The 24,563-nt window shown below is 39.3% G+C and overlaps 1 protein-coding gene across 6 annotated transcripts in view; it reads left to right on the top strand.

Moving 5' to 3' along the window:
• Positions 1-841: 841 nt before the first annotated feature.
• The window catches only part of zmynd11 (zinc finger, MYND-type containing 11), a 34,633-nt gene continuing 10,911 nt past the window's right edge, over positions 842-24,563 (top strand). Inside the window, exons 1-12 of one of the 6 annotated variants that reach the window (XM_044219318.1) lie at positions 842-1,108; positions 5,708-5,843; positions 10,352-10,511; positions 12,472-12,495; positions 19,163-19,324; positions 20,166-20,243; positions 20,873-20,965; positions 22,189-22,276; positions 22,717-22,772; positions 23,015-23,092; positions 23,612-23,730; positions 24,149-24,437. In XM_044219318.1, the coding sequence (XP_044075253.1) occupies positions 5,713-5,843; positions 10,352-10,511; positions 12,472-12,495; positions 19,163-19,324; positions 20,166-20,243; positions 20,873-20,965; positions 22,189-22,276; positions 22,717-22,772; positions 23,015-23,092; positions 23,612-23,730; positions 24,149-24,437 (1,278 nt within the window). In that variant the 5' untranslated portion in view covers positions 842-1,108; positions 5,708-5,712. Of the gene's footprint in view, positions 1,109-1,254; positions 1,434-2,191; positions 2,323-5,707; positions 5,844-10,351; positions 10,512-12,471; positions 12,496-19,162; positions 19,325-20,165; positions 20,244-20,872; positions 20,966-22,188; positions 22,277-22,716; positions 22,773-23,014; positions 23,093-23,611; positions 23,731-24,148; positions 24,447-24,563 lie in introns of those variants that run through there. The other 5 variants (XM_044219315.1, XM_044219316.1, XM_044219317.1 and 2 more) reach the window with 5 other exon arrangements.

Raw genomic sequence — 24,563 nt, 5'->3', positions numbered from 1 at the left:
CATCTGTCACACATCTTATTAATAAATTGTTTAGCCTACAAAATACAAATATCGCACAGCCCAAGGCGATTTCCTCAAAGTGCTTGTTTTGTCCTCACGTTTGAGAAGATGGAACCAGAGAATTGTCGCACTTTTGCTTTTTCTGTGGCTTTTAAAACTGAAACTAAAATGAAGCAGTAGTGTAACCAAAAAGAAATAAGTACAATCCGATAAAAAGGATGGACACAGTGACATCCAGGTTCCCACTGACTCATAACTAGCCCACCTTGCTGACCCAGATTTTAGTTAAAACGTTGAATGCGGGACATTTAGCTTTGGAGTATTGATGCTGCTGTTTCACTTAAGTTATTAGTAGGGTTGTCATCCTACTTTTCTCAAGTTAAATGATCTGAATAAATTATTTATTATATAATTGGCCATAGGCCCACTTTTAGCCCAGGAATTCAGCAGTTTTGATTGCAAACGATAAAGGGAATGTAAAGCTAATGCTAAGCTAGTGTGGGGCTAGCTTTAGCTACATATTAGCCCTGTAGTTAGACCATGAATGCGAACAGCAGAGATATGTTGTGTATTACAACATCAGCTGTGAAAGAAATACAATTAATCCAGAGGGGAACTTGAACTTCTGTTCCAAAATTCAAGCCAGTCCATTTAATAGTTGTTGAAATATTTCAAATGGGCAAATGCCACAAAAACCAGAGTGGCAAGTGTCGGCCATGTTTAGATCTGCTTGTAATTTTCTCAGATTTAACAAACCTCCCTCCTTAGTAACAAGACATTACTGTTTTCACAGTAGTAGGCCTACTCTGGACACGACAAGCAAATTGACGTAAAAATCGGCGGACTGCCCCTTTAATCATCCCGGGTTTTAGGTGCAGTAAGTCGGATTCAACCACTAGAGTTCTCCCTCTGGTTCACCAGCTCCGCTCGGCTGTGTTGGCGCTGTCTGTGTTTACCTCCCAGCCCAGCGCTGCTGTACTGCGGCCAGCTGGACACAAACCACCATCCACAGCCTCAACTAGCCCGAAAAATACTAATGTAAGCTGCCTCGCGTTCAATCCTTCGCGGATTTCCTGCAGCGCCGTGTGTTAGTGACACTGTAGCAAAGGTGAGTTTGATTTTTATTCTTATGAAAATGGCACACGCTCAATGACAACACTGCGGCCAGCTAGTCAGCAACTACAGGCGCTAGCAACGTTAGCTTAGCCGTAGCTGCCTTTCCTATCCCGTGATGGAGGATTGTGAACATGGCGCCCTCCAAAACAAACGAGTTGGTAGCTAGTTAGCCGACTGTGTTTCGCTGTTTTGTGACGACGGATGGAGCTTCATGTGTACTCGAAATACCACTAGCTTGTCGCTTTGACTGTGAATCTTGTTTAGGTTCGCTGACAAGTTGGCTAGCTTTGGTTTAACTTACCAACCAACCAGTTAAGGTTAGCTACGTAACAGTTTACTAGCATCGCTAACAAAAATTAACTCACCACGATAGCCTGCTTGACAGCCAACCGTGGATTTTACGTGCTTGTACGGGGTTTAATGCTATTACTCAATCTATAAGCATTGTAAATTGGCTGGTTTAAGTTATTTAGAACAAGTTAAATCGATCATTTTGTCTTGACAAGCTTTGGACGTTAGCTAACGTTAGCCTGCTAGTAGCTAGATTCAGCCTCTTGAATGGCTATGCCCGTGGCCTTCCACGGCTGCCTCTTTGTTGCCAAATCTACGAGTGGCGTTTAGTATGCCATTTAATTACGAGATTTGTTGTTGAGTTTTAAATAACAGTGCGATAATCCAGAGCTTCTTTTCATCGAACAACACATTTGGCCTCCTCATGTCAGTGTCAGTGTGGTTGCTATTAGCTGGCTAACGGTGAATGGCAGATGCTAAAATCTTTTGACAGCACTGCATCCTTCCAACGTGTGAGACAGTCATAGTTGATTTAATCGATATCATAACTAACAGGGATGGTTCTTGACTTGGAGTAACTTTAGGATGAGCTGGCAGTCTTTCTAAAGAGAGACCAACAGCGCCGTGTAGTCTTTGTTTATCCTAGGAGCCACAAAAGCCTCTCAACCTGTCTTCTAATTAGCCTCCAGTGTCACACACCTTGCCTAATTGATTGGGGAGCACCGTCCTCCTGTCATCATGTAGTGTGAGCTCTCCGGAGACAGAGGTGCAGGCTGGCTGTGTTGTATACATGCCAGCCCAGCAGACGCATATGGAGGAGGAGGGAGTGCCGGAGTGGCCATGCTGCCTTGGCATCATGGCACAGGTGGCCCTCGTTCACTCCTGCGGCACTTGACGCGGAATCGGGGAGCTCACGTTAGTCACTGTCACCTTACTTCTCCCATTCCCTCTTTCTCTTTCAGCTGTGTTGTGATGCTGTAAAGTCTGCAAAAAGGTTTATTTCCCAATCACTGTGGCTCTCTTAACCAAGAGTGCTGTGATGTTTTAAGCCAAGATGAGAGGAAAATGTTGTTCCACCATGCCTCCTAGTTATGCCTTAAGCACAATGTGCACCCTAACCTAAATGTCAGAATATTTATTCACTGGTGGGGGAAAAATATGTTTTTAGTGTTTCCTTGTTAGTATCTGAGTAATCACACTGTTACCAGCAATCCTACCTCTTATGCTTTTTTTGACAGACACAGCAAAACCTTTAATTTCACTTTTTTCAAAGTGACACGAGTGTCAAAATCCTGTTTTAACTTCCGGAGGCCGCATTGTATTCACTCATTGAATTTGTGATGTCTGACAATTATGAGCAAAGTATTTTCTTATTTGTAGTTATTATTATTATTATTATTATTATTATTTAACTTTCTGTGCAGTTTCTCCCTGATTTGTGTCATTTTCCAACACTGTTTCATCTTATAATTTGTGAAATTTATAAAAGAGACACATTTAAATGTTTGAATCAATAAAAAATAGGCATATAAATCTAACAGAGATAGACGATTCACACATTTAGAGGAGTCCAGATGGTGACAGTGATTTCTTTTTTTCTTTTAGGTGAGCCTGACTTGCAACCCAAATGTATCAGGCTGACTGTGTACTTTTAACCCAGGCTCAGATCTAGTCTGTACCAGTCTGAAACAAAGCACAAATATAAAATGCTATGCTGAAGTAGATGATTATATCACACACGATATGAACTTAAGAAACCGCTACTCTGATCACAACCAAAACATGAAACACAACATTTCTAGATAATATATTTTGCCTGTTTGCTGCGACTGACCACATGCTTTGTGTTAATTTTAGCTTTTGCATTTATTGTTTGGAGATTTGCTTATATGCTCTCAACACCAAATATGTAGATTTTTCTTGCATGCTTTTTTTCCACCCTAAACCACAGTTCATACTTTAATGAGAAAAGTGTGAAGATGAACATCCTCTCAGTGTCTGTCACATCCTTCTTCTACCACAAAGTGCCCTAAAGCCAAGAATCTTCCTTCATATAAAAATGCTCTAAGCATTATTATGGTTAGCTTTTGGCAGCGATTTTTGAAAGTGACATCTTTAGTTTCACGGATGGTTTAGAGGAGGACCGCATAAAATTGGATTTGAATTTCTCATGATATTTGGCGAAGGACAGGCCTGTGCACCACAGTAAAGAGGCAAAGCAGTATTATTCAGAACCTTTTGAAGGTCTAAGACTTTTCCTTGTCAAATTCCCTCTGACATTTTCTGAGCATCCATCGCCACAGCAGTATTTGTTTTGATGTCCACATGGCACGGAGAGAAATGGTCTGAGGTATTAAGAATGTCTTCCTAATAACAACAACAACAATGCATGATATAAATATTTCTCCACTTATATGTAGTCAGTGCTTTTCAGGATGATTAAGGCTTACATATGAGGTTCAAATAAATTGTAGTAGTCAGTATAATTCTAAATGTATGTATTTCAAAATTTATTTATGCAGCAAAAAGGTGTTTGCAGCTTTAGTGTGACTAACATCAAACCACCTAGCATGTGAAGAGTGATGATCAGGGTCACAACAAATATTTCTTGGACTTGTCATTGCATCAAAGCTACCACGCATTATTACTATTCAAAGCCTTTCAAACTATTGTGATTGCATTTACTTCTGAAATAAAAGACCCAGACACAAACATCTCAAACATATTTTGTGAAGCAAACTGCTTAAAAATGATTTAGTTTTTGCTCAGTTTAACAATTATAAAGGCAAAGTATGTGTTATACAAGTATCCACTTGACATTCAATCAGTAAGTGAAAAACATGGGAACAGTACATTTAGCAACTAGGCCTAAATAAACTCAGGGAACAAAAAAAAGGAAACAGAGCCTCAGTTATTCCACCCTGTCACCCTAACCCACCGTAATTCCCTGTATGTCTTTCTCTCATATTTTATGATACTGAGAAATATTACAAAGATGTAAAATGTAGTTTGGCTTCTAATTTCAAATATAACGAATCTTCTCCTAAATGCAAGGTATTACGGCGTCCAGCCACATTTTAATGGTTGGTACAGTAGTTTTCTTTGACTATGTGAGTATTTTTATTTATTTATTTATTTTTAACCGCGAAAAAACCTAGGCACAAATCGCCTAGGTGTTTTGTCTCAGAGGCCTAGAGCTTAATTAGGAGGATGGTGGAAGATGTTTTTCTTTCGAGTAAGCCATTCTCAGCAAGTCTGGGCAGATACTCTTGTTTACATGTTGGTCAGTGCAAACAACAGAGCTGCATCAGATAGTCCTAAAGACAACTGGTTTGTTACTCACAGCATTTCCTTAGTCCTTGGTTTTTATGGTCAACGTGGCTGTTATAGTGCATGCAGTCGAAAAATGACGAGTGCTTGGAAGGTATGAAATGACCGCTCATCAAGTGTCAAATGGCTGAATCGCCCACTTGATCATACTTAATGGTCAGTAATGTCTTTGCTGACCGTCACATGTGATTGAGAATCAGAAATACTTTATTGATCCCCGAGGGGAAATTCTTATGGTTGTGCACAGTCTTTGGTCTTTGTGTTCACTTGTCGTCCCTGCTGACCACTGTGCGCTCTCTTCCTGTGCATATCAGTTGGAAGGGAAACACTGGCCTCGTTATCTAACAGGCTTCTGTTAAGCTGCTCTGCACAGCCTAAACTTGTGTTTCCCTGCTGTCTTGATGATATGCTAGTCTAATATCAGCTGAGCACAAATAAAACATTTAACGTCAGCAGATGGTATGTTTTGTTAGAGGGAGGACAATACAACACAAAATGCTCTCTTGACAATGAATTGTAAACTTGTTTTATGGAGTCATAAACTTTTAAGTGACTATACCACTCTGGCTAAACCTGCAAAGAAATGACAGTGCTGTGAAAAGGGTGTGTTCATTATATTTGCCTGTAAAAATGATTTTTGGCCAGCAAATAGTTGCTTAGTTGACCAGATGTTGGCTGATGAAACAGATACTGTGTGCTGCCGTATCTGTGCTTTAAAGCATAGTGACTTGTTACAAACTTCATTGTGAGAACAATATTTTTTTTATATTTTGTCTGTTTTAATGCCACTGTTTTTGTTATTCTGTCGGGCTTGGAAATATTTTAATATTACCGTTAATCATACTTGTCTGGAATTATATTGGAGCATTTGTGCTTTCTAACTTAATAACGAGCAGATTTTACTTTTCACTCATAGAACAAAAGCAAATACATCTATATCTTATTTATATTTTTCATTTGTTTCCCTCAGTTGTGATGAATAAGGAAATCATGTCACGTGTGGTGAAGAAGAGGCAGGCGGACCCCAAGGTGGTCCAGTATGTGTGGGCGGCCATTGAGGTCATCCGCAACCAGAAACAAATTGCAAACATGGACAGGATCTCCAAGTAAGTTCACCACTGATAAGACAGATATGATGATGTGTATCTTTCATGGTATGTCTGTACATTTACATTGGAGTCCTTTTCACACCACTCTGTTAAGGGATACTTTAAAGGGTCAGTTCACCTAAATTACAAAAATCATGCAGGTAGCTCTGATTTTATCTGCTGACATTTTAAAATATCTGTCCGTTGAGTTTTATTTAACCAGCCCAGTACAGATGAGGTGAATGGGTTTTTGTTTATAGTGTTCACAGCACTGAAAAGTGACATTTGAAAATCAGGTTACTCTGGATAGTCCAGAGACCTCACAGTTTTCACAGTGACTACTTTTTACACTTTTGTTGTACAACATGAAGTGACTGGAAACACGGAGAAGTGTGAGAGAGTTAATAGACTTAGGAGATTTTTCAGCGTTTGACATTGTGAGTAAATGGCACGCGTCACGGCCCACTTAGCCACAAGGATGTACATTTTTGAGAATTAGAAGTGAAAATGCAATGTCCTTTTGCGAGTAATTTTGTCCGGAAGGGATCCTTAACCTATAAATAAACTTCAATTACCCTCAAGCTTCTCAAACAGAAACCTGTTTTTGAGCCTCTATGTTGCCAGTTTATGGTTTGGCCTGCTTACATTTCCTTAATCTCCCTATTCAAAGGGTTTCAGGTGATTCAAATCAGCTTGGTGATAACCTGAGGGGAGAAAACAACTTCACACACAAACATGCAATTACTTGAATATACTGTATGTTGTGTTACATAAATCATTTCCGAGGCTTTTAATGTTATAACGCAGGGTGACCTGTGTCTGCAGATCTTTGAAAAACAACATTTTACTTTGAAATTAAATATCTACACTTAGGGCTGTTAGTAAAGGCAGCTGAATATTGCAGTCTCACTGCAGATTCAGACTATGCCAAATCAATAAGCAGTGCTAACAGGAGTATTTGTCACTGCAGATATGTGACCGTACTCGGTCATAGAGAATACAGAATTTAAGCATATGGTGCTTGAGCCCTGCTAATGAGCCACTGTTGAATGTTTACATTTTTCAAAATAAATGACAAAAATAATTTTGGTCTTGTTTTTGTTGTACCAGAAACGTACCAAACCGTGACCCTAAAGCCGAGTTACATACCAAACTGTGAATTTTGTGTACTGTTACACCCCTACCAGGCAACAATCAATAGTTAGATTGACAGCTTTTGGAGTTCTGACATTCTCCAATGGCTATTCACTCATTGCCATTCCAGCCATGAAGGCAGCCACCCTATGTTGCAGTCCCCTCCTCAGTAGAAACTGGGCCTAGATATAGAATCTACAGCAGGTTGGCTTCATGATGTTTTACCCGTCATTATTTGATCTGTGGAGGGAACTTCACATTGTTTAAACTACGCAAACTGATGACAAATCATCCACAGCAGACCTCGCAGATCAGTCATTCCTTTCAGTCGGCGGATGGAGCAGAGACTAAATGAAACACTTAACACGTCTCATACGGCAAGTTGGCGAGCACCTTGGAGCTGGCTGCTTGCCAAATGAATACCAGTGGTGAGCGACTGTAGTCATGGCAACAGTAAGCAGCGGCATGCAAAAGGATAGCCCCAGTTCTCCCACACAACCACCACCACCCCCCCCGTTTCTGACTGTCTCTCCAGCACCAAACAGGAAGCAGCAAACCGGGTAGTTACTTTGGTAATGACCGAAAAAAATCCTCAAATACTGTCTCACACACACACGATAGATGGTGGATTAATGTAATGGTGTTCAATTCGGCGTGTATCTAATCCACCAACCAGCACGTATTTAGTGAGAAATCTTAATTTTTGAAACGTTTGGCTCTCATTCCCACGGTCTTCTCCCACTAAAATAGCGCAGCTAAACAACGGAGGCTGGTAGCACGTTGAGGCACAAAATCCTAAATGTGAAGTACGGAAATACAGTTGATCTTTATGGATTATATTGATGCCAAATTGACAAAAAGACTGTCGACATATGACGCCTTTTATCTTGTATTTCTAGAGTTATGTTATTTTAGCGGACATGTAAGGAATTGTTAATATGTCCTCTTTCTTAAAGGGAGTTTGGCGTAATATTTTCCCAGGGAGCTTCAGTTTAATTCAAACTGCTAATACTGTATGTAACCTGTATTTTTAATGTTTTGTCATCACTACAGAAACACTAGGCAATTGCTAAAGTATGATAAGGGTGTTTGACGTTGACTGCGGTTAGTTATTGGTTTGATTAATGGCTTACAGCCTAATAATGTGAGTTTGTATTGATTACTGGCGGTGGCTGATCAGGTTAATTATCAGCTAATTGTACTCAGTTTCTAACAGCAGTACGCAGTAAAAATGTACTGATTTTATTGTTTAATTTTAAGATACATTTTCAACATACATGAATATCCATAATTATAGCCATATAACATCAAACACTAGTGTAACACTACAAATTTTATTGGGGATCCACTTAATTTTTCTGGGACCCACTCAGAAGACCACCTGTGAGTGTGATTACTTTGGTTTTGTGGAAATAGAGGAGACTAAAGTCAGCGAGGCAGGGGCGAATAATTAACAGCCCTCTCTCACATAGCTGGAAATGTAATCTCCTTGTATGGTGGGGTCACAGCCACAGCAGTCAGGCTGCACTGAATCAATTAGTTAATCATTAACCAAGCTAACTGCTAATTTACAAAATCTGGTATATGTTTAACAGACTGGTATGTGTAAAATGTATGGAATTTTTGGCTGACATTTACTTTTTTCCAATGATGTTTTTTGATAAACATTTTATAGTCAAAATGATCAGTTAATAAAAAGTAGAATAACCTAAGATACTAATAACACCTAATTACTCACAACATACTACAAAATATCTCAGTTCTGTATCTATAAAAATGAACAAGGAGACAAAACACCAAAATATGCATTCATTTTCCTCATTTTGCTTCTCAACTCCTAAATTGCTGTAAAATTTGTTTGTTTTCTAACTTTGATTTAATTTTTATGCAAATGAATGAAAGGAGCACACTGTAATTAAAAACTGAAATTAAAGCCAGGTGTTCTCACCATTTTTCATGTTGCCCAATAACAACTAGAGTCACATCGGCAAACTGAAATGATTTGTGGATTAGAAAATTGCCAGAAAATTAATTAGTAACTATTTTGTTAATTTGTTATGTCTTTAATTTTTTAAGCAAAAATGCCAAACATTAGATGGTTCCAGCTTCTCAAATGTGAGCTTTTGCTGGTTTTCTTTGTAATATGATAGTGAACCAGATATCTTTGCGTTTTTAACTATTAGTAGGACAAAACAAGCAATTCGAATATGTCAATTTTGGCTCTGGGAAATTTTAATGGGCATTTTAAAAATGATTTTCTGACATGTTATCGACAAAACGGTATATTAAGAAAATAATCGTTAAATTAATCAGAAGGAAAATAATCGTTAGTTTCAGTCCTACTTAACTGCTATTAAATGTATAAAGCAAGTTTGTAATTTTGTGAGGTTTAATTTATTTTTGTGCTCATAAACTAAGAGGAGACCAGATTGGGTTGATAGTTAAAGCCAGGTGTTCTTAAATTTTCCATGTCACCTCACCACAATTACACTACTCATAAGTAATGTTATGATTTTAACTCTAGGCCACCCAACTCAGATTACTGTGCTTTACTACAAAACTTGTAACCACAGCAATTGGAAATAGTCTATCGCAGGTTGGATGATGATAGCAGTAAGAGCGAAAGGTATAGATAGAAATGTCAGTCTCGTACATTTAAAAGTTCTTCCTTGATATATTCTGGGGGCCTGGTGGAGCCTCGTCAGGGTTCCCTGGTACCTTGGTTTTGCAATCTTTGGTTTAAGTAATCCTGTCTGACTTGTGTTCACCTCACAGACATACTATAGGCCTCGCCATTGTAACTCAGGAATAAATACAGACTCTCACCTGATTCCCCACTGACATATCCTGTTCGTTGGCTGTCTGCCGCAGCAGAGGATACATGACCTTGCTCAGAGAGGCTCACTGCCAGTCAGCAGGCAGCTGCAGGAATCAACCAGGCCATTATTTGAATTGTATGTGCTCTCGCATTAGAGGAGGAAGTAGATGAGACTGTCTCTGCTTATAATTTCAAACCACATGTATCTCTTATCTGTTTCTTGGGTAGTATAAATATAATTTATGGAGCATTGGGGTATTGTTGGTGGAAAATTACAAATCTGAGAGGCAAGTAATTTTAAGACCATAGAAAAAAAATGCTTGCTCTCTGACTGATGATCATGTACACAGTTATTAGAGCTGGTATAAAGGATATAAAATAGCTTCACCTGGCTCATAAACAACCATTTAAACTTTCAATTTTATGACAGCAGCACAAATCCAAGATGTTATAGGTCTCTGCCATGGTCTCCACCTATTGTAGATTGGGATTTTAAATGTTCATATTTGGCTACAGTGTAAAAATGGCTACCATCGCACAGTGCTCAATTACTTCTCAACCTCCACCTGCCCAGGTACCTGAGTCGTGTGTTTGGCATGCACCCTAAGGAGACTGCCAGACAGCTGAGCTTGGCTGTGAAGGACGGCCTGGTGGTGGAGACCCTGACTGTTGGCTGCAAGGGCTCCAAGGCCGGCATAGAGCAGGAAGGATACTGGCTTCCCGGGGATGAGATGGTAAGTTTATCTGGTTCCTAACACAGGCAACAGTGAACAATGAGACCTTTTTCTAGATTCTGTGTTGTTGGTCACCAAAAGCGAGCAAATTCATCCTTTTTATTTGAGGTATTTACCTGGTGTGTAATCAATATAACAATTAATGTATAACAGTAGAATTCTGTTTGTGCCTCTGTGTTCACATTGTGAGCAACATTTTTTAAGAAATCACTGGAAGTCCAACATTTCCCAAAGAGCTGAATGTTGAAGTAAACTTTAAAAGTTTAATAACAACTAAATAACTACTTTTTGCTTTCACCAGCCTCTAACGGCCAATATAATGTAATGTTTCCCTAACGATTTGTTTCATGATGTGGTTTTAGTTGTCAAGTGCAAAATGAACAAGACATTTAATTCTAGCCAATCAACACTTGGCAGTTCTCTAAAACATTTATTAGGTTTAGGGCTGCAACTAATGATTATTTTCATTATCAGTTAATCTGCTGATTATAGCCTTGATTGATACATTAATAATTTGGTCTAATGAAACATCAGAAAACAGTGAAAAATGCATCACAGTTTTCTGGAGCGCAATGTGTAAAGACAAGGAAAAGCACAAGACATGTGATGAGCTGGAACCAAAGTTTGACTTTTTGCTTGAAAAATTACTCAAATGATTAATCAGTTATTAAAATAATTGCAGATTAATTTTCTGTCGATCGACTAATCGATTAATTGTTGGCAGCTCTAGAAAAGTTACAATAATGAATAGATAAGTCTCAAAAGCAACACTTGTAGAATGGCAGCAAAGTTTTTAGTTAGTTTTGCTCCAGTTTATAACTGAAATATGTGACAGAAAAACAATACAAATACAGTAAATGTTGTCCATAAGGGGTATGTGATACAATCCCATTTACTATTTGCAATGCAAAGAGCTCTTAATGGATTACTGTGAAAGTGACACATGTGATGTGTGCGGGTGTAACTGTCAAGATTTAGCCACCAGTCTGTCAAGTTGCTCGCAGTGTGAACACAGTGTTAACAGAGTCTCAGCACGCAGACGTAACATGGAGCAAACATTACTGTTGTACAATGATCAAGGATGATGAAGAAGTGCTCTTTTGGCCAAATCAAGGACTTTATAATTAGTTCTGTGTGTATATAAAAATGTGCAACCAACCATTAAACATGTCGAACTGCACACAATGTTCTATTTATTTTTCAGTGACCTCTATCATCTTTTGACTTGCTCAGACAGCCCTCCGCTGTGCAGTGTTGTGATGTTAATACTTTTCTTTTTTTCATGTGAAGTCCTTGCTTTCATTTTCTGTTATTTCCCTTGTTAGTTGTGAGGAGCAGTTCAGTGCAGCAGTGTTTTCACTTGTCTCTGTCACAGTAGCGCTGCAGAGCGTGTCATTTCACAGTGCATCAGCACTACCTGGGGAGAATCCTTCTCCCGTCTTTTACCATATGCAATGCAAAGAGCACTTAATGGGTTACTGCGGAAGTGGCATTACCATGTATTTGGTGGCTGCTTTAATCCCAGTGCTTTTTGCACCAGGGTACTAACACTCTGGCAGAATCTGTTATGCTTTAATATCATACAGGAAAACAGAAATAACTGATCTGATTTGTATCAGAATAGCAATAATAGGATAGGAAACTAAGCTTCTTTTCTTAGTTCTAACATGAACTAGTTTGCCACTTAAAATAGTGGTTTGACATGCCACATGCTCATGTACAAAACATGTACCAGTTTAGATTGACTCAAAGTACATTTTAAGTGCACCCAAGGTTATTTGTTATGATTGCAGTCCAGAAAAGAAGCCATGGAAATCGTGGAAACAAGCATGGGAGATTGGGGAATGTAATTGTTGTGGGGTCTGTATGATTAAAATAAAATATGTTGGTCCAGCGGAGTTCAGGTCATTTTAGCAGCAGGACTTTTAAACACTACTCTCTGAATCACTTGCAATCACAGGAGCCGAAAGCCGAGGGAAGCAAGGTAAGGGCTGCATTGTTATTTTCAAATTCAGGGTTTGTTCTCCATTTGATCACTTCATTTTCCCCCCTCTCAACTAACATCATTCTGTGAGAAATCGGTTCTGCCACATGCAGTGCAGTTAGGGATTTGAGTGAATCTTTTTATGCAGGTTGCAGAAAAACTAAACAGCAGAGTATGATCTGGTTAGTGCAAAAGTTGTAGGCTGTATGAAAATGGAAAGCCTTCAGTCTAGTGGTGAGAAATTCAGTCCTCTTGCACAATATAATGCCTGCGATTGAGTCTGCTCGCTGCACCTTAAATGCAATTATCACACAAGGTGAAAGCCGAAAACATATCAGGCTTCCATTTGGAAATGGCCCTGCATGCTGGCCTACAGTACAATATTAAACACACTGCCAGAAGTTACTTGCTGTTATTCAGTTATACTCTAAAAAGCTTCATGAAAGTCCATTGCAGCGCTGTGTCTACGTGGCCAAATTTCTTGCGGAAGTGATCCGTGATCTTGATGAAATATGTGCTCGCTACTTATCTACAGATGTGCTGTTGCTTGATTAAAAACACTCACTTGGTACAGGTCTGTATCCAGTCCTTGGCATTTAAACACTGCCAACTAGAGTCAAATATCCAGTGTAAATTACAGCTTAAACAGTAATCAGTTTTTGTGAAAGTGAATCATATTTTAATGTGAGATTACAAGCAATGCTAGCATATCCACAGGTTGGTAGCAAGCATCTGTGCGTTTGTAGTATTTTGGTCTTGGTAGTTGTAGTTCTCCTCAGAGGGGTTGTGTTCTGCCGTGTTCTTAACTTTCTGTCTGGCATGCTTATTTTCTTATTTTCTTCATTTGATGAAACAGCGGCGGGGAGAGGGAAGGAGGGGTGGTTGTGGTTTGTGTGGTTGTGCTCTTTAGTTTTCTCCATGCCTGCTGCTAGTAACACAGCCGACTGGTTCTTTCAGGTTAGCATTCACTCAGTGGACATAGTTTGGATGTGAGAAGTACTGTAAAGGAGTTGCTAGATGGAGGCAGTTCTCTGTCCACAGGTGCCTGGATTCAATCCAGCTGGCATGTGCTGTGCCCTATAATTATATATAATAAATATATATATATATATATATATATATATATATATATATATATATATATATATATATATATATATATATATATATATATATATATATATATATATACATATACAGACCTCACATTTACACACTAATCATAACATTTAAAATCAGATTCTTGAAAACCAGTTTTAAATGCACTTCCTCAAGTCAGATTGGATTAAATCCAGGTTTGCCCAAAACGATTACCCTTTTCTGTGAATTCATACCCTGATTTTTCCATATTTAAGGGTGAATTTCATAAAAACAAAAACAACAGTTGGATGCTTTGTTGATAGTTTGAAAGTTTGCTGGTTAAACTAATTTTGATTCTGCGCACTTGAGATGCATGATAATGGATGTGATATGTTGATGCACTTTGACAGTAACGACTTATACACTGTAAAAGAGAGCGCAAATACACATTATTTTATTTAATTTACTAACCCATTATTTTGACAGAGTTCAGTGAACTTCCTTGTGCAAACATTGCATTCATCTTTACACCGTCCTCAGTGATTTTACTTTTAAAACTTTTCTGAATGCTGTACAAGCTTTGAAATGGATGATGCTCTCACGCAGGGTTTCCCGCAGGGTTTCATAGTGGAGGTGGGCCACTTCGCTTGGGGGGGGAAAAAGACTACCTCCGCTAACATCATAAACAATTTTATACACTTGTGAAATAAAACATTACCCTTGGGGAAGAAGAGGAGATGTGCTCTTGCACACAGTAAATGCTATGTATTGAATGTGTGTGGCCATCACGCATCAGGATCTGGGTTGCTTACCATCTTGGTTTAACAATTTCCTGGAGGAAATCCTGAAATAGGAGTAGGCGATATGACGATACTAGCTGCGAGACAAAATAAGTATACATTTTTTGTACTGTCAGATATTTTACCATACTGTTTTTATACATCAGTGTCTTTTCGTTTAACATCATAGTGCAGTGTTACAAATCACTGAGCAGGACTGCTTTAAGGCAATATTGGACTTAATATGATTTTTGCATCAATGTGATTAAAGTACTTTGAAGTACTTTGATTTGTCAGGTATTTGATATGCAAAGTAAGCCAAAACAGACATTCATGTCTAGCTGTTTTATCTATTAGAAAATACTCAGTTGATTTTCTAAAATTAAATTGATATATTGATATTTTGAATTACAATTCAATTCCTTCTACAGTGATAAATGATTTTACCCATATTGCCCACCCCTACCCTTCAAGTGGTATGTAGCACTTTGCTCTTGACCTTGTTCATGTAAGCATGTAATACACATAAACAATTGGATATAGGAAAGTGTTATTACGCATGTGATAAATTGACTTCAGCACCCTCTTAATTTAGCTTATTTTGGCAGTTGCACTTCTGTTGGTAATATTATTTTTTAAGCCACAAAGTGATATGGCTCACTTGATCGAAATGCAGTCAAGAAACTACTGAAAATAGTTTTATAAGATAAAAATCTGTAGAAATCTTGGTAGTGCAGTGCATTAATGTGTATCTTAAAAATCTGTCAGACTACAAGTGAAGCAGTTTACTTCTAAAAGAAGCAGGAGGTGGAGATGAATCCTGGAGTTGTTTTGTGCAGGTCATTGGAGGGCATGCTAACCCTGCTGCTCTGCCTCGCTTGGCTCTCTGGCATGTCCCAGCTTGACACTGACAGTGCAGAGCTGTTAACCAGAGTAGGGAAGCAGCGGGAAGATGGCTAAAGGCAGCCAACCCTCTGGCTGCCTCAACTCCTCCTCTATCACTATCCAAGCCCCTGCCTTTGTTGGCAGCTTTTAGTCAAGGCCCATTTCTCCCTCCCAAAAGCATAGAGGTATTTCACGGGTGTTTAGAAGTCTGTGATTTGAAACCAAAAAACAGTTTTTTCCCCTTATTTACCTGCTAAATATGAGGGCTTAAATATTTTTCAACTTCAGTTCCCAGTTTTATCAGAATATCTTACATTTGCATGGGCTTTGAAAACATTCTTATGTTTTGCTATTATTTCAACTTTCAGTGTCTTTTTCCTCGCTGGTACTCAAACATTATGTCGCTATAATAATATCTGTTTTGTTTGGGCCCAATTCTATCCACGCTCCTGTTGAAACCCACTTTGCTGGAACCACAGACACTGTGTCCTTGGCTCAGAGAGCTCCAGCCTTTTGAAGTCAGCCACTTGTCTTTCATCAGACAGTCCAACAAAAGTGAAGTGCCTCTTGACATTCGACAGAACTCATGGACCATTTCTACATTGTCAAGTGTTTGTGTGGGTGAAGAGAGGAATCTGTGGATGGATTTTCAGAGTATATTCACACCCAGATGGGCTTTAATTGTGAACCCTGGAGAAATTTCCCTCCTTCAGTTCTGTTCACTTGGGAATATGTGAACACAGCGGTTGCACTTAACGTTCACTTGTTCCCAGATCCCAGTTGGGAGTGAGAATGTGATCTAACCATGATCACTTCTACATACTGTGTTTAAGTACGTAGGAGATTCAGTGTCTTGCTCATATGCCACAAATCTGTGTACAAACCAAAGAACGATTGAAAATGCAACAATCCACAAACCTAGCTGATTGTATTGACTCATGCTTGTTTATACGAGAAGAAAATTGAGTCTGCTGGTGAATACAAAGTACAGCTTGTTTCCCCAAAGAGGATCTTCAATAATTTGTTCATGATGCTTTTTCTGCTAAATTCTAGCCTAAAGCTGTTTTCTCTTGTTTGTTATGGAGTTTTTAACCATTTACCACCACCCCCCGAAGGATAAACCACCTGGGACAATATTATTAATTAGGTTATCGCAGGTTATCAGCTTTAATGTCAAGCTGATAAGTAAGAAGACATGTCAGTACAGAAATGTCCAAGATAAGGTTGAGGTAATTTAGTCTGGTGGACATAGTTAGGGCTGCAACTAATGATCATTTACCTCATCGATTTAATCAGTCAGTTATTTTTTGGGGTAATTCGTTTAGTGTATATAAAAAGTGACGTCTTCAAATTGCTTGAGTAGATATTATATTTACAATGATATGAATCAGAGAAAAGCAGCAGCTCTTTTACTTTTGAGAAGCAGGAAACAGAGAATGTTTGCCCATTGACAAATTATTTGATTATATGCGTCTAGCTAGCGTCCAGTGGGTTATTTGATTCTGCAGAGGTATCGAACAGTTGTAGATTATCCTGTAAAAGAGCCCCCAAGGAACCCCTGGATTTCAGAGTGTAGAGTGCTCCCTCCCGGCAGGCCCTGCTTCTGATCAGGGCCTTTGGTGTTGCAGCGGTACTGGCAGCGTGAATGTCAGAGCTGTCTTCACTCCTTTTGTCCTCATGACTATTTATGGTTGTGTTTGGGCTTGTTTCACCCCTACCCTTCTGATGGAGGCACTCCAGTCCAAGTTGGTCTAAATCTGCATGCGTGTCTTAAGACAGAATAACGTGCTGCAGTGTGCCTTCTTGTTTAAAGCCTTCTGTGTAAAGACTTATCAAGGTTATTTAGGAAAAGGTATTCCCGGTTCTTCTATGATCAAAACCACAGCGTCGAGCAACCTCTTCTCAAGTAGACTTCCTTAGAAAGTTCTATCCGATCACCACTGCAATTCTAAGCTAAATCTAGTGTGCTTCCTCCAGCTCAAACCCACCTACAGCACATGAACACATGGAGAAAAGATCAAAAAAGAGACTGAAGTGCTGTTTTTTTTTTTCCTCTAGCTATTATTGAGCGGCACTCAGTCACGACTCTCCTGCTCTCCCCTACTGAGTCGGCCCAGACTGTGAGTGGGAGGAGTTGGACTCTTGACAGGTTGATGAGGAGTTGAATTTTTAGCGGTTCATACTTCCCGTCTCTGTGCCCTTTACTTGAACCCCTTAATTAAAATTAGTAGAAGACAGGATTACTGCAACATGTGTAAATGAAATAAGTTGTAAAATTGGGCCCTCTCTCATCCATTCAGTACCTTCCAGCCACAAACACTCCAAAAACAAAATTATATTAACTTAGCACAGAATAAAGGCAGGTTATGATGTTATTTTTATGATTAACATGACGACAGGGAAGCCAGTGCTGCGTACTGCTTGAATTGCTTTTTTTTTTTTACAGTAATACGAAGTACAATACCCAAGTTTTGGTCCAATACCTTTAATACATCTGACCAGGTGTTCATTGCCAATGTTTGGAGCTTGACAGATTTTGATATTTGATGCTTCAGAAACATTTGTGCTCTGTACCACAAACGTATTGAGGTTTGATACACAGCCCTGAGGCAAGCTAATAATTACCCAAAGAGGTTTATTCATTTTAATACACAAAGCACTGTTTGGTTTTAGCTAAAGTGCAAAGTGAAGATACATTAAAGCAAAGTGATAGGAAACAAAATTGTTTGCAAAGAAAAAGCAAAATGAAATGCAGATATCAATTTATATAGGCGAGATAAACCTTCTTTAACAGCGGTTCAAGCCTATATGTAGTTGTACAAGGACTACATGTACTTATGGATACGCAGGAGTGTGGTACATGCACAAACATGTCCACAATGCACATAACTACATGTTTGGTGATGTAGTAAATGGATTGTGGGTATTTGTCGGTGAAATCTTCCTTCTTCCCTGTGACAGTCACTCATTACTTTTAACTTTTTTTAATCAGTGCAGTGTTTGGCAATAATACAATTCCACATATTCATATTTGGTGGTAACTCCGTATAACAGGGTTTTTTTTTTTTTGCTATTGGCACCCAGCAGCGCCACAAGAGGAAAGCTGAAAAGCTAAAAACATTATTTTTATAGAAGGGAAAATTTCTTATTCTCATCCAGTTTCCACCCACATCTTCCTAGCCGGTTCACAATTTGAATTAGTGACCTTTTTGGCACAATGGTGTGAATTCCATGCTATCACCACCTGCTGTCACTAAGGCCAGTGTGACTTGTCTAAATTATCTTTACAAACATCACTTCAGTTTCTTTACTCTACCTTCATTGAATACTGTTACATTTGGTATATTTCCATATTAACATTCAGGAGGAAAGTAAAAAAAATATCAAATTTTTTTTTTCTCACGGACTGTGTGAAGTTTTTTTTATTACATTTGCATTTAGAGTGCTTTGTGTAGAATTTCAATGAAATAGTGTTTTAAATAAAAAAAAATATATATATATTTTTTAATTTTTTTTAGCAAGTTGCTGGTGAAATACACTGGGAAATGAGTGTGCCAAGGCATAACAATCATGCTACCAAATCTGGAACTATTCAGTCACCCTAGCTGGAATTTATTAACATGTATTTTCTGTGCAGTACCAGGATTTGTTGGATTGGTGCGTTTTGGAACTGTAGCAATTAAGTAGTGACATTTTTCTTTACCTTGCAGCCAATTTACAGGATATCAACCAATGTTCTTTTTTTATTTAGCTTTAACGGGACCTGGTACTTTTAATCTTTTCAATCATCATACATCTGTAAATCTGAGAGCTAGTTTTATTTAAGGATGGAGGATGAAGAAAGTTGTTTCCTCCCCTGCTGTGGTTGGCGGGTTGGAGGGGGGGGTCACCCAAACTTGTGCTCTGCTGTGTCTTTCCTGCAGGAGTGGGAGGCAGAGAGCCACGACTGGTATTGCTTCGAGTGTCACCTACCGGGCGACGTCCTCACATGTGACAACTGCTTCCGTGTTTACCACCTCAAGTGTCTGTCGGAGGAGTTCAAGCCCAGAGATGGTGGATCCCACTGGCAGTGTGTCGCCTGCAGGGTAGGTGGTCAAATTTGGAAATGTGTGTACTCTTAAATGGCTATTATGTCTATTTTTTAAATGACAATGATTTTGGAAAGGAAAGACATTTTGTCCAGTTACTTCATAGGGCCATTTGAGAATTAAGAGTAGGTTTTAGGGTTAAGGTTAGGTTTAGGTTAATGTTAGGATATGGGGGAAGGTTAGGGTTAGGGGTTGGCATCTTTAAGTGTATCATAAGTTGATGATCTTTCCTTTCATCCTTCCGCAGTACCACTACAGTGATACTTTCTCTGTCTGAAGTCTTCATTATGCTCATATGTTATAACCTTCCTGTAATAATCCAGCATCTACAGAGACAAAAAAGTCAGGTTTCTCCAGCAGAAATGCTGACTACATTTCTCTTAACCCTTCGTTGGGGTAAGAAGTTTTGTTTTCATGACATTTAAGAAATCAGTCTACTGCAGAAACTGTTAGTAGTGTCAGTATTTGTCATTTAAACCAGTGTTAGAGCTAGCAGAAAGCTAATAACTACCTGTTGGTTTCACTAATTGTGTGCCAACAGAGGCGCCTAATTGTTTTTCACTCTTCAACCAGTGCCTAATAAAGACAGACAACAATAAAGTATTATTCAGTCTTTCTCTGCTGGTACCAATCTTCTCACTCATTTGTAGCTCTGTTTCTGTCTCTCATTGTCCTTATTCCCTCCATATTCCTCTTTCACTTCCTGTCTCCTCTGCCAGGCTCTTGCCTTTGTATATTTATGTTATGTTTGAGGAAATTGTTTGCTGGGTCAGTTCAGAACCTGCTGTAAATCTAAACTTTCCTCTTTCTCCATGTCATCCCTCCTTCTCTCGTGCAGGGCAGTAAAAAGAAGAACCTGAACAAACAGGAGATGAGTAAATACCTGCGCTTCATTGTTCAGCGTATGAAGGAGAGGGTGAGAACAACCATATTTCTACCTGTCATTTTTGCTGCTGTCCTTCAGCCTGCCCTTCTAACAAGCATTCACATTCCCTGACAGTTTTATTGGGGTTTGTCTAGATTTTATAAATGATTATTTGAATTCTGATCAACAGTTACTGTTCTTATCGAATCCTATGGCTCTTAATTATTGAGAAAGACATGTTTAAAGCCAAAACCACCTTTATTTTCAGCAGATTTAGGCTCTATTCTGCCTCTCTCAAGGTGAATGTAAATACTCATTCTCCTCCCATTACACCACCCCTCCTCTTTCTTTTCATCCATTACATCTCAACCTGCTGGATCATCTCATCTATCCCTTCTTCAATCCCCCACTCTCTGCCCTCACTCTCCAACCTTTGCTCTATAAAATCTCATTACTTTTTCTCCATCTCTCTTGTTCTCCACTTCCTGTCTCTCTGCATCCCCTGTTCATCCCACCACTCCCTATAAAAATGGTATCAAATCTCATCATTTACCCTCTACGTTGTCTCCATCTCTTTAGGCCTCTCATGTGTCCCTGCTTTATTCCTCCATCCTTTCCCTCTAACACCCCCTCCTTTTCTCTATAAAGTGGCATTAAATCATTATCCCTCTACTTTGCAGGCAGTGGACCTGAACAAGAAAGGCAAAGACACTAAACATCCCATGTACAAACGGCTGATCCACACTGCGCTGGACGTCTCAAACATCCAGGAGGTAACCATCATGCCCAGCATCATTGTGTGAAACTCCCATTACCTCTTACTGTCCTAACCCCCTCTACTAAGAAACTTAAAAAATGTAGAGATTCTCTGCAAGTTCTGGAGTTATAAGGAGCTTCTTTTTTCTATGATTTCTATGTGGATTTATGGACGTTTATTTGCAGTGGACATTAGAGATAGTGATATCCAAATGAAATAATAAAAGTGGAAGTCATACTGAATCTATCTATCTCACTATGTGCATCGTGCCCGTTTGTTCATATTTGACTCAGCTATGACTGAGTACGAATTTTGATGCAAATTGCTGCAGTTGGGCTCTTAGTGTTTTAAAGTACCTTAATTGTCTCCTTGAGCTGTGTGCCACCGATTCAGCTGCGACTGCTGACCGTGTTGATAAGTGAGCCTTACCACAATAACTAACTTCCTGTTGTTTTTAGAGCTGACGTGCACATGTCTCTTTCACCTCACGCAGTATCTTTTCCTTTGAAAACCTCTGGGTTAAGATTTATTTAGAGATACATTTATTGTGATTTAGATTTTAGCTCTTTTTGGTAACACCTCGTTTCAGTGTGAGTGTGGTAAGTTAATATTTGGTGTTGAATTTTGAGGTGTGTGTGTGTGTGTGTGTGTACTTGCTACATAGTGAGGACTGAAACATGTTTTTTACCTACAGAGTGAGGACATTTTGGCCGGTCCTCACAACTTCAAAGGGCTGTTTGAAGGTTAACACTTGGTTAGAATTACGTTAGGGTTAGGGTGAGGCATTTAGTTGTGATAGTTAAGGTTAGGGTAAGGGGCTAGGTAATGCATTATGTCAATGACAGTCCTCACAAAGACAGAAGTACAACAGTGTGTGTGTGTGTGTGTGTGTGTGTGTGTGTGTGTGTGTGTGTGTGTGTGTGTGTGTGTGTGTGTGTGTGTGTGTGTGTGTGTGTGTGTGTGTGTGTGTGTGAGGTCAGGCAGGACTCTGCTGTGCTGTGGTTAGTGGTGCATCACACCCAGCCTCTGCCAGACACACTGGAGCATTGCCCAGACCTCTGTGTGTGTGTGTGTGTGTGTGTTAATAAGTACACTGCCCTCTCCTGGACCTTTTGCATGTCAGTCACCAAACACAATCAGGACCAGCATGTGAATAGACCTCTTTGTACTTGTAACCTCTCTTTCTGACCAACTTTCTCTCTCTTTCCATATTTTTGACTCTCTCTCTCTCTCGTTCAGAACCTGTCTGAAGGAAAATATAAAAGCTTCGAGGAGTTCAAAGCAGACGCTCAGCTGATTGTTCACAACACCGCCATCTTGTATGGAGGTAGGTCAAAGTTGTACACGTTTGAATGTGTTGCCCTGTGTGGTTTCCTTTGCATTTAGTTTGAAGGTTGTCATAGTTTGATTGATGGTAGTGCCATATCTGGAAATATAGATGGAAATGAATCACCAGGTGTTACTGGTCCAAAGAGATTGCAATTATTGCAGAGTTGTCCATATGTCATGATGAAACTATTTATTATAATGCCTTTTGTAAACTGCAACACCCGCTTGATTTATGATATATGATTGCAGAATGAGCCCAGGAGCAAAACTGGGTATCAAAACCAGAATCACCAACCAAAAAAGATATAAATATTGTCATTCTAACAAGGTGTGATCAGAATTTTAAAATCACATGACCTGTATTATTTTTTTTAAACATATATTATTTCACTTAACGCTTGATTTAAGGTGACCGTTGTCTGTTTTTGTTTGTTGCAGTTCACAGCGACCAGGCAGAGATCGCACGGCTGCTCTTCAGCGACACATGCCACGAGGTACCATTTTTTTAAATTAATTTTTTTCTCACACAGTTCAGAGCAGTGAGGTTTACTTTTAGTTTAGTTTTTAAGTTAAGAGCTTATTACTGTATGTCTCCTTTGATTTATTTTTTTTTTAAATTTGTGTTGAGTCCAGGTCCAAGTTCTCAAAAGTTCTTGTACATTTAACTTTTCTTTCTTTCCCATCTCCCTCTTTTCTCCCTGATTCCCTCTCTCTTCCTGTATCTTTCTTCTTCCAGTTGAATGAGTTGTTGTTGTGTAAGAACTGTTTCTACCTGTCGAACGCCCGGCCAGACAACTGGTTCTGTTATCCATGTGTGAGTACAACTAAACCTGCTCCACCAGGTCGAACTACAGCTTCTTGGGACCAAACTGTATTTCTTAACAGATGCAGCAACACAGTTTTATCGTAGATGTTTTTTTGTGTCTTTAACATCAGATGCATTACTTTTATACCACTAGTATTATTATTATTATTATTATTATCGGTTGGGGTTGTACAATGCAATTATAGTATTGTATTAACTGATAAACCTCTTCCTCTTGAATGAAATGAAACCACTGATATTTTAAGAAGAGTGGTTTGATCTGAGACATGGGTGTGGTCTAAGCGTGACAAATGTGGCTCTTTCATGTCAGGTGTATTTGCACAGCAGCTGGTTTGACTGCTCTCTAATTGATAATGTAAATATTGTTGCAGCCCTAGTCACCAAAAATATATATACGTAACATACTTGCAAATGTATGCATAGTACAGTCAACCCACCACAAAAGAAACAGGCCGAGTTTCGCTTGTTGGAAATATTAGGTTTCTATTGTGTGTGTTGCCTCGGCAGAGCCCCAGCCATGACTTAGTGTGGGCCAAGATGAAAGGATTTGGCTACTGGCCGGCCAAAGTCCTTCAGAGGGAGGACAACCAGGTGGACGTACGCTTCTTTGGCCACCAGCACCAGAGGTTAGCACAGCTGGCAGACACCACAACAACACACAGCATCACTTTTCTCTTTGATTGGTTTTGGCAGGATATCAGCACCTCAGGTTGAGACTGCTTGTGTCGTTATTACTGCAAGACATCTTTATTTTTAAATTATTTATTATTCTTCAGAACGCTCAAAATCAGGACTGTTACTGTTCTCTCAGGTGTACACACCATTTATAAAGCAACTCTATGCTGCTGAAATCAGTTTAAGAACATCTCAGATTCAAGGTTATTATAGTTAATGAAAAAGTCCAGTTTCTTGATTTTAAAACTAAACATAAATTTAAACTAGGTCATCCAAAACTAACTGAAACACTATTAAAATAGATTGAAACTAATTAAAATGCAGTGCTGCTTGGTAAATCTTGAGCATTGTTTTCCTTGGCTTCCCCAGAGCGTGGATCCCGTCAGACAACATCCAGGACATCAAGGTGAGCGTCCAGCAGCTGCAGGTGAAGCGCAGTAACGGTTGGAAGAAGGCATGTGAGGAACTGGAGCTCTACCAGCGCTTCCTGAGGGAAGGCCGCTTCTGGAAAACAAAGATGGAGGAGAGCAGCATGCCGCACCAGCATCTCCAGCAAAACCAGAGCCAGCGGCAGCAACAGGAGGGCAGCGGCAGGACGGACAGGCTGGAGCGGACAGACGAAGCCGAGTCCAGCATCTCCTCCACCAGCAACGAGCAGGTCCGACATGTAAGTGGGGTCTGTTCAGTTAATGGCCACTCTTTTAATGTTGCTTTGTTCTTCACATTTTTATTTTTACAGTTTCTGTTTTACATCATGCTGAACATTACTGATGCATGTGGCAGA

The sequence above is a fragment of the Siniperca chuatsi genome, linkage group LG13, assembly GCF_020085105.1.
Source record: "Siniperca chuatsi isolate FFG_IHB_CAS linkage group LG13, ASM2008510v1, whole genome shotgun sequence".
Taxonomy (NCBI): domain Eukaryota; kingdom Metazoa; phylum Chordata; class Actinopteri; order Centrarchiformes; family Sinipercidae; genus Siniperca; species Siniperca chuatsi.
Note: the sequence above shows the minus strand (reverse complement) of the source record. Positions and strands in the feature narration are given on the sequence as shown.